At 38.3% G+C, this 15,722-nt stretch overlaps 1 protein-coding gene across 11 annotated transcripts in view; it reads left to right on the top strand.

Annotated features, from left to right (window-relative positions):
* The window catches only part of AGK (acylglycerol kinase), an 85,987-nt gene that overhangs the window by 50,855 nt on the left and 19,410 nt on the right, over positions 1 to 15,722 (top strand). For all 11 annotated transcript variants that reach the window (XM_033432313.2, XM_033432317.2, XM_004272129.3 and 8 more), the window contains 2 exons: positions 3,256 to 3,325; positions 15,618 to 15,697. In XM_033432313.2, coding sequence (XP_033288204.1) covers positions 3,256 to 3,325; positions 15,618 to 15,697 — 150 coding nt within the window. The remainder of the gene's footprint in view (positions 1 to 3,255; positions 3,326 to 15,617; positions 15,698 to 15,722) is intronic.

The raw sequence follows: 15,722 nt of genomic DNA, 5'->3' as shown, positions 1-15,722 counted from the left end.
AGAGCGCAGGCTCAGCAGTTGTGGCACACGGGCTTAGTCGCTCCGTGGCATATGGGATCTTCTCGGACCAGGGCTCGAACCCGTGTCCCCTGCATTGGCAGGCAGATTCTCAACAACTGCGCCACAAGGGAAGTCCCTTGTTTTGTTTTGTTTTTTAAAGATGCCACCACATATAAGATATCATACAGTATTTGTCTTTCTCTGTCTGACTTAACTTCACTTAGTATAATACCCTCCAAGTCCATCAGTGTTGTTGCAGATGGCAAAATTTCATTCTTTTTTATTGCTGAATAGTATTCCAGTGTATGTGTGTGTGTACACAAATGTGTGTATATATATATATATATATATATGTATCTCACATATATATCACGTCTTCTTTATTCATTCATCTGTCAATGGACACTTAGCTTGTTTCCATATCTTAGCTACTGTAAATAATGCTGAACAACAAACATGGGTGCATATATCTTTTGAGTTAGTGTTTTCGCTTTCTTCGGATAAATACCCAGAAGTGGAATTGCTGGATCATATGGTAGTTCCATTTTTAATTCTTTGAGGAACCTCCATACTGTTTTCCATAGTGGCTGCACCAATTTACATTCCCAGCAACAGTGCAGGAGGGTTCCCTTTTCTCCACATCCTCTACAATACTTGTTGTTTCTTATCTTTTTGATAATAGCCATTCTAACAGGTGTGAGGTGACGTCTCATTGTGTTTGGATTTGCATTTCCCTGGTTGTTAATGATGCTGGGCATCTTTTCATGTACCTGTTGGACATCTGTATGTCTTCTCTGGAAAAATGTCGATTCCAATTATCTACCCAGTTTTCAAGTGGATTTTTTTTTCTGTTGAGTTGTATGAAATCTTTATATATTTTGTATATTAACCACTTACCAGATATATGACTTGCAGATATTTTCTCCCATTCAATAGGTTGCCTTTTCATTTTACTGATGGTTTTCTTTGCTGCACAGAAGGTTTTTAGTATCATGTAGCCCCACTTACTTATTTTTACCTTTATTGCTTTTGCTTTTGGTGTTAGATTCAAAAATCATTGCCGGGCTTCCCTGGTGGCGCAGTGGTTGAGAGTCCTCCTGCTGATGCGGGGGACATGGGTTCGTGCCCTGGTCTGGGAGGATCCCACATGCCGCAGAGCAGCTGGGCCCGTGAGCCATGGCTGCTGGGCCTGCGCATCCGGAGGCCGCAGCAGTGAGAGACCCGCATACCGCAAAAAAAAAAAAAAAAAAAAAAAATCATTGCCATGTCTTATGTCAAGAAGCTTACCCTCTATGTTTTCCTCTAGAAGTTTTATGGTTTCAGGTCTTATTACATTCAATTCTTTAATCCATTTTGAGCTAATCTTTGTGTATGGTGTAAGCTAGTGGTCTAGTTTCATTCTTTTGCATGTGGCTGTCCAGGTCTGCTTTGGGATTTTGAATAGGCTGGTTTTGTGGATTTGTTTTTGCTGTTGTAGTTTCAGGAGTCATCTTTTATCTTTTAACTTTTTTTTTTTTAGATAAAAACCTTGCTCCATATATCAAACACCAGGCATAAGCATAGACATATATCAGGCCTTTATTAAAACGTCTCTCATGCTTCAAGCCTTAGTCTCATGGGGAGGGTTCAGCTCTTTACCAATCATCCTGCAGCCTAATGTGGCATTTCAGTTTGCCATATTTTTTTCCCAGTTTAGAATTTCTGAGGGGCTATAAATATGACAAACAATGAATCAAACATTTTTTCTTATCTGAGACAAATCCTATCTGGTTTGGGTCTTGGTTACTTTAGATAGCTAGTCTTTCCCCCTGTCAGTATAGATTATTAGAACTGCTTGCAAGCATTACCAGATATGCCAGTGATGCGGAGGTAGGACATGTCCCTTAGAGAACACCTCACCTATCCAAAAGCCAGTGTCTGTGCAGTGTGGCTGCTCTCAAGGTCTTAAATAGCCTTCACTTTTTTAGGAGCTGATTTTCCCTGTAGTTAAACTAATGTTGTTGTTGCTTCTATTTATAATTTAAAGATTTATAAGACTTAATTTATAAGCATGCCCCAGGGCTCTTAGATAATTAAGTCAGTCTGCCCTGGCTTCATAATTTTGTAGACCTCTTAACATGGCAGATGCCTGAGGCTACCTAAAAGAACAAGGCTTTGCTTTTTGCATTGCTGTCGAGATTTGTTGTACCATAATTACTACAGAAGAAAAAGGAATTTTGAATTTGGAATGTTGCAGATAAATAATCCTAAAAAATAGCTGTTTCGTGCTACAGTGCTGCTTTATTTAGAACTTTCAATTATTGCTGGAGAATGATAAATTTAAGGTTGCATTTTAACCATCTTCTGCCAAGGAATTTTGAAAAAAAATTAATAGAAAAAGGCATTTTTCAGTTGGAACATTTTTTAAAGGTCAGCCTCTCAAAAGCACTTCTTAAACCTCTTAATGTGCTAGGTACTACTCAGAGCGAGCACAAAGCTTTAGGATTCTTTCTAATAACTTCCTTTGAAATTAATGTATTCATATCAAATTAATCTAAACTGGTGAACATGTGTCTTGCTTTCTCCTAAACTGAATCTCATTTTCTAAACTGCTGCCTACTTCCCAGATAGCAACTGTATTGGAGGGAAAATGGGATAAAGATATGTTGATAGAGAAATATGAGAAAGTAAAGTAGGCTGTTCTTAAGTTTCAACTTGCTTCCTAGGGAACCCAGAATGTAATCCAAGCATTGGAGTTAATGTGTATATTTTGGGGATTTATTATATTTCGCTAACATAACTCCAGCAAATCCTGTCCTTTAGCTATCCTTCAGATTATTAGAGTAAAAAGGAATATGGTTTTTGAAGTGCTTGACTTTCATTCTCTTACAGTGAATGAAAGATGTATTATTATTTATTTATCATATTTTCCAGTGATAAAAGTCAGACACAATGTAGAGACTCAATAAATGTGAGGTAAATAAATGATTGGTGCCTTGTATAAACTCCTCTTTGCCAAAGCCTTCTCTTTGAGTCTGTATCAGAGCCTTCCACTAGATTTGTATCAGTAATTATTTTATACACCTTTGTTCTGCTTTCTTGGAGTATTTTGAAGGAATTTGTCTTTTTCTTGACCGAGCTATTAGTTCTCTGGGTAGGAGTGTGGTTGTGTGTGTGTGTGTGTGTGTGTGTGTGTGTGTGTGTGTGTGTGTGTGTGTTGGGGGAGATGTTGCTTATTTTTCACAACATGATCATTTCCTTCTTGTTATCTTTTAGACATATTACAGATGCTACACTTGCCATTGTGAAAGGAGAGACAGTTCCACTTGATGTCTTGCAGATCAAGGTAAGATCTTTCATCAGAGTTTGAAAAAATTAACAAAGTAATACACACTTTAAAAAAAATGTAGTAGTTCAAATAAGATTGTAAGGAAAACAACTGTTCTTCTTCTTACCCTTTCCTATGTGCAGTATAACCCCCAGAGAAGATAGTTTTACCTGTTTGTTCTAGTTATCACTAATTAGTATGCTCGTGATGCTACTTTTAAAAATTGTGGTTAAAAAAAAAAAACCCACAAAACATGAAATTTACGATCAGAACCATTTTTAGGTGTATAATTCAGTTTAAGTATATAATACTACTTTTTGGTTTATCAGTTTTAGACCTTCTCTCTTGGCCTCTTATCAGAAGTCCTCTGTATCACCTCTCAGTATAGTTGTATCGTGATTTTTAGTTCCTCTGATTACCTTTGGCCCACAAGTAATTTTTCTGTTTTATATGGTTGTTTTGAGTATTAAAAGAGCTAATAAATATAACGCACTTAGGACAGCACCGATTTCATCTCACCTGTTTGCATGGTGGCCACCTCTCTATCTCATGCCCTGCCAAAGGCGAAACCTTTCTCGTGGCCCATCTGTCTTTTCGAGGGCCTTCTCTTTGGGATTCAGGTTACTTGGTTGTCTTGCATTGTCAGCTCTCTGATGGGCTTGAGAATAATTATGATTCTGTAGATTATCAGGCTTTTCCTCATTTTTAGGGTGGGAACAATGTTCCTTGTTGCTTCCTACATCCTAGAGAGGAGCAGAACTTCCCATTTTTCTATTGGGTTGTCTAACATTTTCTTACTGATTTGTAGATGAGCTCATGAATTACTCTAGAAAGACATTTGCTCGCTTTGCCCACTGAAGGGGCCTAAAGGCAGTGACACCCAACAACAACGAGCATATCTGGCATCCAGATTTTGGTCTCTAAGTACCATTCCCTAATAAAACTTCACAGGATTCTGTGAAAAGATGTCTTTCAGAGGCAGGGCAAGAATAAGGCAAAGAACTACTCAAAAACTGATGAAGACAACGCAAAATAGGAGGCAGCCTGATGGTACCCTATTGGCCAACTTTGGGCTGGTTTGGACATCAAAAAGAATAATGCTAGTGGATTATAATACATTAAATAAGAATGATGAATCTATAGTTATGTTACAGAAGAATTGCCAAATTGTAAATGTATAAGATACGACAGAGTTAGAGAATTACCATTGGGCAATCACTAATGAAATCACTAATTCAAACAGGGATCATGAATGGATGCTACACACATTGGATAAAAGGTCGTTGAGAAACAAATATCCACACAGTCTCAGATGATCGCAAGTTACTTTATAATTACAAAGGGAAAAAGTACCTTTATAGTAGAGAGATCTAGCATACACCACCTTAACCAGGTGATCAAACAGCATCACCAATCATGGGACAGATGGACATTATCTGCCTCCGGATGTGATGTATTGAGAAGGGTACAACATCACCTACGTAGTTTTCTGCCCCAAACATTAGTCTTAATCTAACTGACTCTAATAATGAGAAAACAATCAAATCCAAATTGTAGGACATTCTAAAAACAACCATTGATTTGGCTTCTTCAAAAATGTCAGTGTCACGAAATCTAAAAGAAGATAGTCTGTTCAAGATTAAGGGAAGCTAAAGAAATATCATAATGAAGTCCAGTACGAGATCCTGGACTGGAAAAATGAAAAACAGTGTCAGCCATAAAAGACATCAGAGATATTTTAATATGGATGATATATTAGATGTTATATGCCAGTGTGAGAGTTCTTGAGAGTGACAGTGGTGTTATGGTTATGTCTGTGTATGTCCTTGTTCTTGGGAGATACATGCTGAAATAGTTAGGAGTGAAAGGTCATGAAGCCTGCAATTTATTTGCAAATGATTTAACAATACTACAAACTATACACACAGAGATAAAGCTAACGTGGGGAAATGTTGGCCTGGTGAAGCTGGGTGAGAGGTAAATATGGTGTTCATTGCACGTATAAAAGGTTTTTTGGTTTGACATCTTACCAATATTAAAATTTTGGAGGGAAGAAGACCCAATAGCCATTCCTGATTCCTGATCAGAATCTTCTCTCTAAAAAGGGTTTAATTCCTAGGGAAAAGATATTCTCGCTTGATGGTAGTTAAGTATCTATTCCTTCTTCATCTAAGTTTCTTCTTTTTCCCCCTGGAGAAGGCAGGTTCGTAAGAAGGCTGAGCCATAAAGCCAAATAATCCTATAAACAGCGAATCCTGCCTACTTTACTCAGGTTCAGCCTCAGAATGTACCAGCTGCATTCAGGTTGTCCTCCAAAGGCTATGCACATTGTATATGCATGCAAGTTTCCTAGTATCTGTGGAAGAAGCCTCCGTACTGTGTCATGATTCCAAACTTCAGTCCTAAAATGTCGTTCCTAGTTATATGGCATTTGCTATATGCACGTTTACGGTTGATGAACCCGTGAACTTGCAACCCATTTCCCTTTTATTTTCCTTTGTGCTTTATGCAGTGATATCTGGACTCTCCACCATGACCTTGTTGGTCAGGGTAAAAGCGATTTAAGTTGCAGTTGATTCTTTAGCATCTAATAAAGCTTAATCGTTTTCACAAAATGTGCTGAAAGGTATGTTAACCTGGAAAAGAGACTACAGATCAGCATCCATTATTTTATTGTTGCTGTCAAAGGAGTGAATCAGGGTAGGTCTCTTAATAACCGAGTGATTTACTGCTTCTTATATATGTGTGAGAAGTAATACATTCTAGAGTAATTAGGATTTAACTGAACATTCTTGACTGTGCTTGCATTTAAATGTCTCTTGTCTCCTTTATCTTTTTCTTTCAAATATACTGATTCTGTGAATTGATGAAACCAGTGTCAAATTTAACACAGGCTGTGTATATTGGTAACACACCCCAGGAAGCAGAAAACTTTTAAAATCAATTCCTAGAAAACATAGTACGGTAGCCTCTACTGTAGTTTCTGAGGCACCCAGCTAGGCTGAATTTGTCTTCTCTTTTTTCTTTATTTCTGGAAATTGCTTTCAGAGTGTGGTGAAAAGCATTGCAGATGAAGCCTGATACCAGATTCCTCTTCTTTTAAAAAACAAACTGAAACACAATTAAACATATAATGGAAGATTCTCCAAAAAGAAAAGAAATAGTCCTTGGAAGCTATAATAGTGCTTTATGTTTTCATTGTATAGTGTGAGTTCGCTTCTCCTTAGGACTTCTGACTCAGTGAGGGAGGCAAGATGTGTATTAGTATCTTCATTGGACAGATTTTTTAAAAAGGGTTATCTGATCATATGACTAGTTGTGCTGTAGACAGAAGTAGAATAAGGATTTTCTGTCTTACAGTCCATTGCTTTTTCCTTCACTGCTTTGTCTAGGTGGGATCACTCTTGGCCTGTCACATGATTTTTAAAGGGCAGTTTTCCCACGTGGACATCTACAATGCCTGGAAGTTGACTTTAAAGTAACTACTGTAAAGATTTATGGAATTCTTCCTAGTTCTTTCTTTTTGGTCTCTCAGTTCGACTCAGACCCTGCCGACCCAGAACCAAATGAGGAAGATAGGGGAGGTGGTGAGAGTGAGACTCTCCCCCTTTCCCCTGTCTTTCATTCCTGGATTCCTTCTGTTAAAGCCCCAGCTCTGACCATTCTCATACGACGATGCTTAGAGCTGCTCCTGAGCTCCTTCTGCCTTGATTCTTTTTCTTCATCTAGAATCCCTAAAATCCATAGGTCGGGCAGTTGTCTAGTTGACCAGGATCGTTTTCTTGTCACTGTTCCTTAAATTCTGTTGCACCCAGCTCTCCCAGTTGTTTTCCTCTGCAGAGCATGAGGTCATTTCCCCTCAGGGATTTGCTCTGTCCAGGGGAGCCTCTGACTTGGAGCAGCATATCTCCTTTGCTGCTAAGGCCTGGCTGCATGCCTGTCTTTCTGTACAGTACCTGTTCTTGTTTTCTCATCTCTCCATCTCATAATCTGACTACTGCCCAGAACTTCACTGGCCTAAGATACAGTGGTGCTTTGTCTGTTGGCTTCCACTCTGTTCAGCTGACCTTGCTTATTTTTCCTGTGCTTGTGTGTCCTCCAGCTGGGACCAGTGTCTCCACTACTGGCCTCTGCTGAATCCTGAGGGCTCCGTGCCCATCTGCTTTTCTAGACTCTTCACATTCTTCACACTCCTTTCCTACCCCTTGCTGGAACATAGCAACTCAATTCCGTGGAACCTTAAGGTTGCAAGGCTTTTCGGTTAATCTTAACAGAAGAGTCCCAAAATTCTTCCCCCTACATGAAGAAAGGGAAAATGGTTTTAGAGCACCAGTCAGGAAATCTTGAGTACTTAGCTCAGCACTTCTTGCTTCCACTACATGCTTTAGAACAGCATTTCCCTAAGGAATATTACTTATGCAAGATGTCTTCCCAGAGAAGGGCTGAACAGTTAACAACTCAGGAAAGCTGTATATTGTATTTCTTCTTTTGGACATTTATAATGTACATTAACATATTAAAGACTAAAAAGAATTGCAGTAAACATAACTTCTTTCAAACCAAATAAGTTTGATATTTCCCAACTTATTTCAACATGGAATCTTCTATCATCATCATCATCATCATATCATCATCATCATCAGCTGTAACACTTAACATCTTAAGAAACATTTGGGAAATGTTCCCATTGATACAGCAAACTATTCACATAGTGTTAATTCTCTCCCTTAGGCTAGAGCGCCTTTTCTCCTCGTTTCTTTTCTTTCTCTCTACTTTCTTCCCACCCTCCCCAATCTAGGTGCTTTATTTAGTTTTCCTTTTTGGGGAAGGACTGGGGAAATCACTGTAGTATGCACTTATTACTGTAATATAGTGTCCTTCCTCAAGGGACCTGATTTCTCTCTCTCTTTTTTTCTAATTAGCATGCATCTTCCCTAGTCCAGTACTGTATGATTCAGCCTTGTTCCTTCTCTTTCAATACTATATAGTGCTTAGCTCACTCTTGGGAACCTCCTAGGTAGATCTGAAAAAATTATAATGAATAAATAAAAGAATGAATCCAGGAATTATACAGATATAGATATAGATACACATACATATAAATGCTGGATCAAAAAACGTAGTTAGATTGCAATAAAAAAATTCCTCCCACCCCCTATTCCCTGCCTCTGTCAACCACCAATCTGTTTTCTGTATCATCTATAAGCTTGTTTTCTTTGTTGTTATGTTTTGTTTTTTTAGATTTCACATGTAAGAGAGATCATACAGTATTTGTCTTCCTCTGACTTACTTCACTTAGCACAGTGCCCTCAAGGTCCATCCATGTTGTCCCAAATGGCAAGTTTTCATTCTATTTTATGGCTAAATAATATTCCTGAGTCTCTGTGTGTGTGCATGCGTGTGTGTGTGCATGCCACTGTTTCTTTATCCATTCATCTGTTGATGGACACTTAAGTTGTTTCCGTATCTTGGCTATTGTAGTTAATGCTGCAGTGAACATGGGGGTGCATGTATCTTTTTATTTAAAAAAATTTTTATACAGCAAGTTCTTATTAGTTATCCATTTTATACATATTAGTGTATATATGTCAAAATCAATCTCCCAATTCATCCTACCACCCCCCCACCACCACCACTTTCCCCCCTTGGTGTCTATAGGTTGTTCTCTACATCTGAGTCTCTATTTCTGCCCTGCAAACCGGTTCACCTATACCATTTTTCTAGGTTCCACATATATGCGTTAATATATTTGTTTTTCTCTTTCTGACTTACTTCACTCTATGACAGTCTATAGGTCCATCCACGTCTCTACAAATGACCCAATTTCATTCCTTTTTGGGGCTGAATAATATTCCATTGTATATATGTACCACATCTTTATCCATTCGTCTGTTGATGGACATTCAGGTTGCTTCCATGAGTTGGATATTGTAAATAGTGCTGCAGTGAACATTGGGGTGCATGTGTCTTTTTGAATTATGGTTTTCTCAGAGTATATGTCCAGTAGTGGGATTGCTGGGTCATATGGTAATTCTATTTTTAGTTTTTTAAGGAACCTCCATACTGTTCTCCATAGTGGCTGTATCCATTTACATTCCCACCAACAGTGCAAGAGGGTTCCCTCTTCTCCACAGCCTCTCCAGCATTTGTTGTTTGTAGGTTTTCTGATGATGCCCATTCTAACTGGTGTGAGGTGATACCTCATTGTAGTTTTACGTGCAGGCTTAGCGGCCATGACTCACAGGCCCAGCCGCTCCGCGGCATGTGTGATCTTCCCAGACCGGGGCACGAACCCGTGTCACCTGCATCGGCAGGCGGACTCTCAACCACTGCGCCACCAGGGAAGCCCCTCATTGTAGTTTTGATTTGCATTTCTCTAATAATTAGTGATGCTGAGCAGCTTTTCTTGTGCTTCTTGGCCATCTGTATGTCTCCTTTGGAGAAATGTCTATTTAGATCTTCTGCCCATCTTTGGATTGGGTTGTTTGTTTTTTTAATATTGAGCTGCATGAACTGTTTATATATTTTGTAGATTAATCCTTTGTCCGTTGATTCTTTGCAAATATTTTCTCCCATTCTGAGGGTTGTCTTTTTGTCTTGTTTGTAGTTTCCTTTGCTGTGCAAAAGCTTTTAAGTTTCATTAGGTCCCATTTGTTTATTTTTGTTTTTATTTCCATTACTCTAGGAGGTGGATCAAAAAAGATCTTGCTGTGATTTATGTCAAAGAGTGTTCTTCCTATGTTTTCCTCTACGAGTTTTATAGTGTTCGGTCTTACATTTAGGTCTCTAATCCATTTTGAGTTTATTTTTGTGTATGGTGTTAAGGAGTGTTCTAATTTCATTCTTTTACATGTAGCTGTCCAGTTTTCCCAGCACCACTTATTGAAGAGACTGTCTTTCCTCCATTGTATATCCTTGCCTCCTTTGTCATAGATTAGTTGACCGTAGGTGTGTGGGTTTACCTCTGGCCTTACTATCCTGTTCCACTGATCTGTATTTCTGTTTTTGTGCCAGTACCATATTGTCTTGATTACTGTAGCTTTGTAGTATAGTCTAAAGTCAGGGAGTCTGATTCCTCCAGTTCCGTTTTTTTCCCTCAAGACTGCTTTGGCTATTCGGGGTCTTTTGTGTCTCCATACAAATTTTAAGATTTTTTTTTTTTTTTTTTTAATTTGAAGTGGGCCTCTCACTGTTGTGGCCTCTCCCGTTGTGGAGCACAGGCTCCGGACGCGCAGGCTCAGCGGCCATGGCTCACGGGCCCAGCCGCTCCGCGGCATGTGGGATCCTCCCGGACCGGGGCACGAACCCGTGTCCGCCGCATCGGCAGGCAGACCCTCAACCACTGCGCCACCAGGGAAGCCCCAAATTTTAAGATTTTTTGGTCTAGTTCTGTAAAAAATGCCACTGGTAATTTGATAGGGATTGCATTGAATCTGTAGATTGCTTTGGGTAGTATAGTCATTTTCACAATATTGATTCTTCCAATCCAGGAACGTGGTATATCTCTCCATCTGTTTGTGTCATCTTTGATTTCTTTCATCAGTGTCTTATAGTTTTCTGAGTACAGGTCTTTTACCTCCTTAGGCAGGTTTATTCCTAGGTGTTTTATTCTTTTGGTTGCAATGGTGAATGGGAGTGTTTCCTTAATTCCTCTTTCTGATCTTTCGTTGTTAGTGTATAGGAATGCAAGGGATTTCTGTGCGTTAATTTTGTATCCTGAAACTTTACCAAATTCATTGATTAGCTCTAGTAGTTTTCTGGTGACATCTTTAGGATTCTCTATGTATAGTATCATGTCATCTGCAAACAGTGACAGTTTTACTTCTTTTCCAATTTGTATTCCTTTTATTCTTTTTCTTCTCTGATTGCCATAGCTAGGACTTCCAAAACTATGATGAATAATAGTGGCTTGTTCCTGATCTTAGAGGGAATGCTTTCAGCTTTTCACCATTGAGAATGATGTTGGCTGTGGGTTTGTTATATATGGCCTTTATTATGTTGAGATAGGTTCCCTCTATGCCTACTTTCTGGAGAGTTTTTATCATAAATGGGTGTTGAATTTTGTCAAAAGCTTTTTCTCCATCTATTGAGATGATCATATGGTTTTTATTCTTCAGTTTGTTAATATGGTGTATCACATTGCTTGATTTGCGTATATTGAAGAATCCTTGCATCCCTGGGATAAATCCCACTTGATCATGGTGTATGATCCTCTTAATGTGTTGTTGGATTCTGTTTGTAGTAGTTTGTTGAGGACTTTTGTATCTATATTCATCAGTGATATTGGTCTGTCATTTTCTTTTTTTGTAGTATGTTTGTCTAGTTTTGGTATCAGGGTGATGGTGGCCTCATAGAATGAGTTTGGGAGTGTTCCTTCCTCTGCAATTTTTTGGAAGAGTTTGAGAAGGATGGGTGTTAGCTCTTCTCTAAATGTTTGACAGAATTCACCTGTGAAGCCATCTGCTCCTGGACTTTTGTTTGTTGGAAGATTTTTAATCACAGTTTCAATTTCATTACTTGTGAATTGTCTGTTCATATTTTCTGTTTCTTCCTGGTTCCGTCTTGGAAGGTTATACCTTTCTAAGAATTTGTGCATTTCTTCCAGGTTGTCCATTTTATATTGGCATAGAGTTGCTTGTAGTAGTCTCTTACGATGCTTTGTATTTCTGCGTTGTCTGTTGCATATATCTTTTGAGTTAACGTTTGTGTTTTCTTTGGATAAATACCTAGAAGTGGAATTGCTGGCTCACATGGTAGCTCTATTTTTAATTCTTTGAGGAACTTCCATCCTGTTTTCCATAGTGGCTGCACCAATTTACATTCCCACCAGCATGCCCAAAGTTTCCCTTTTCTCCATATTCTCAACAACGCTTGTTTTTTCTTGTCTTTTTGATGATAGCCATTCTAATAGGTGTGAAGTGTTATCTCATTGTGGTTTTCATTTGCCTTTCTCTGATGATTAATGATGCTGGGCATCAGTATGTCTGTTTCTATGCTTTGCCCATTTTTCAAGTGGATTGCTTTTTTTTTGTTTGTTTTCTATTGAGTTATATGAGTTCTTTATATATTTTGGATATTAACCCCTTATCAGATATATGATTTGCAAACATTTTCTCCCATTCAGTAGGTTGCCTTTTTATTTTGTTGATGGTTTCCTTTGCTGAACAGAAGGTTTTTAGTATGATGTAGCCACACTTATTTATTTTTGCTTTAGTTGCTTTTGCTTTTGGTGTCAGATTTAAAAATCATTGCCAAGACTTATGTCAGGAAGCTTACCCCATATGTTTTCTTCTAGGAGCTTTATTGTTTTAGATCTTATACTGAAGTCTTTAATCCATTTTGAATTAATCTTTTTATGTGGTGTAAGATAGTGGTCCAGTTTCATTCTTTTGCATGTGACTGTCCAGTTTTCCTAGCATCATTTATTGAAGAGACTGTCCTTTCCCCATTGTGTATTCTTGGTTCCTTTGTCATAAATTAATTTACCATATATGTGTGGGTTTATTTCTGGGCTCTTTGTTCTGTTGATTTATGTGTCTGTTTTTATGACAGTACCATGCAGTTTTAATCACTATAGCTTTGTAATATAGTTTGAAATCAGGGAGTGTGATACCTCCAGCTTTGTTCTTCTTTCTCAGGATTGCTTTGGCTGTTTGGGGTTTCTTTGTGGGTCCATACAAATTTTAGGATTATATGTTCTATGTCTTCGAAAAATGTCTTTGGAATTTTGGTAGGGATTGCAGTGAATCTGTAGATTGCTTTTGGTAGTATGGACATTTGAACATCATTAATTTTTCCAATCCAGGAGCATAGAATATCATCTCATTTTCAATTTCTTTCATTAATGTCTTGTAGTTTTCAATTTCACCTCCTTGGTTAAATTTACTCCTAGATATTTTATTCTTTTTGATGCAATTGTAAATGGGATTGTTTTCTTTATTTCTCTTTCTGATAGTTTGTTATTAGTGTATAGAAATGCCACAGATTATTGTGTATTGATTTTGTATCCTGCAACTTTACTGAATTCATTAATTCTGTCATGTCATCTGTAAGTCATGATAGTTTTACTTCTTCCTTTCCAATTTGGATGCCTTTCTTTTTCTTACCTAATTGCTCTAACACTTCCAATACTATGTTGAATAAAAGTGGTAAGGGTAGGCATCTTTCTTGTTCAAGATCTTAGAGGAAAGGCTTTTTACTGTTGAGTAGGATGTAAGCTATGGTCTTGTCATATATGGCCTTTTATTATGTTGAGGTATGTTCCCTCTATACCCACTTTGTTGAGAGTTTTTATCATAAATCAGTGTTGAAGTTTATCACATACTTTTTCTGCATCTAGTGAAATGATCATATGATTTTCATCCTTCATTTTGTTGATGTAGCATATCATACTGACTGATTTGAAGATGTTGAACCATCCTTGCATCCGTGGAATAAGTCTTACTTGATTTATGGTGTCTCATCCTTTTAATGTATGGTTGAGTTTGGTTTGCTAATATTTTGTTGAGGGTTTTTGCATCTATGTTCATCAGGAATATTGGCCTTTAATTTTGTTTTCTTGTATTGTCCTTGTCTGGTTTTGGTATCAGGGTAATGCTGGCCTCAAAAAATCAGTTTGGAAGAATTCCTTCCTCTTCTGTTTTTTGGAAGAGTATGAAAAGGATTGTTATTAATTCTCCTTTGAATGTTAGGTAAAATCTACCAGTAAAACTGTCTGGTCCTGGACTTTTGTTTGTTGAGAGGTTCCTACTGATTCAGTCTCCTTCCTAGTAATCAGTCTGTTCAGATTTTACCTTATTCTTTAAAATTTATGGTTTGTCTTAAAACTTACATTGTGTTTTCCCTGACCATCCATCTCCTTGGCTCCCTCACTCACTATACAGTTGCACCTGCTCTGTACTTTCATAATACTTGATACACATCTCTGTTCTTTGAACCTACTGCATTGTGTTGTTATTGTCTGTGTCTTTCTACCCTCTATTATACCTTGAGCTCTTTGAGGACATTTTTTATCACTAGTTCCTAATATATAATATATATCCGTTAATGATGATTCATGAAAAAAAAAAGAATGAATGAATGATTAGCTTAGTATAGTCAGGATGGCTCAAGCCCTGCTGTCTTCCACAGTATGCACTAGGCACCCAGTGCATACATCCTTGCTGTGCCAGTAGTGGGTTACCTTACCATCACCTCTTTGCTCTGCCATTTCCCTCTAGCTCCTTCTTCTCTTGCTTAAGCAGGTGGAGAGAGCAGAAAAGGAAATCTGCTTCAACAGATACACAACCAAGGAATGAGAGGCCAGTGTCTTTCACTGGTAGGCTGGCCCTATTCATGTGTGATTTGCCTAGAAAACCCTCACTTGTTTCAGGGTAGCGGGAACAGGAGTGAAAGTGGGACTGAGCGGGGAAGGACTACCTCTCCTAAGAAGACTTAGACGCTTTCTCTAGGCCAACAACTTACAGTGCCAAGGATTCTCCTCCAGTTCCTAATCTTCTGCTTACACTGGTTCTAATGATGGCATGGTGGAAACCGAGCTGGTTCTGTGCCTGTTTAGCAAATTCTGTGGAGTTGTGTCTGGCATTTGGCAGCTCTCTTTAGAATGTGGGTACCCTTGGGCTTTAGCTGCAATTCTGAGCTACCGGGAAAGTCCCTTTCAGAATCCTGTTGTATATATTTTCATATAGGAAAGCCCATCATGAAGTGTAAACTCTTGAAGGCAGTGGCTCAATTGTGTGTTTTCTATATATTGCTAAATAAACTCACTGATTTATTAGAAGCTTGCTGATTATAATATGCAGTATTTGGCCATAAAGCACTGGACTAAATCCAAGTCACTTTTCATCCCGATTTGTTATGACAGATATCTGGCTGTATTTTCAGATATCCAAGTGAAACATTCTGGAGTACATACCAGGATGCTGATCTTCCTTGATAGCTCTTGGCCCTCCAAAGAGAACGCAGGCTTAAATTATCTTTGCCTTGGACAAGTATAAGAGAGAGAAGAAATTCTGGCTGACCCGACTAATTGGTCCAAGAATCAGCCTAACGATTACAGTCTGAAGTATGATACTGTGTTTTCTTGCCAGCGGATTCATGAGGCCTGATACATAAAAGTTAGCTTCATTTTACAGGACAGTTTATTTAAGTACTTTGAGCACTCACAGAATTAATTTCTTAAATTTGGAACATTCCTTTTAGAATTTTGGTTTGATGAAATGTAGGCCATGAACGTTTGCTGGTTACTTACCTGTAGAGAGTTCCAAGTTATTGTCATCATTAATTTAAATTAAATGTGTTTAACTTCCAGGGTGAAAAGGAACAGCCAGTGTTTGCACTGACCGGCCTCCGATGGGGATCCTTCCGAGATGCTGGCGTCTCAGTTAGCAAGTAAAGGGGCACTGTATTAACGTGT

Source organism: Orcinus orca, chromosome 9 (assembly GCF_937001465.1).
Source record: "Orcinus orca chromosome 9, mOrcOrc1.1, whole genome shotgun sequence".
In the NCBI taxonomy this organism is placed as follows: domain Eukaryota; kingdom Metazoa; phylum Chordata; class Mammalia; order Artiodactyla; family Delphinidae; genus Orcinus; species Orcinus orca.
This window is presented reverse-complemented; position numbering and strand designations above follow the sequence as displayed.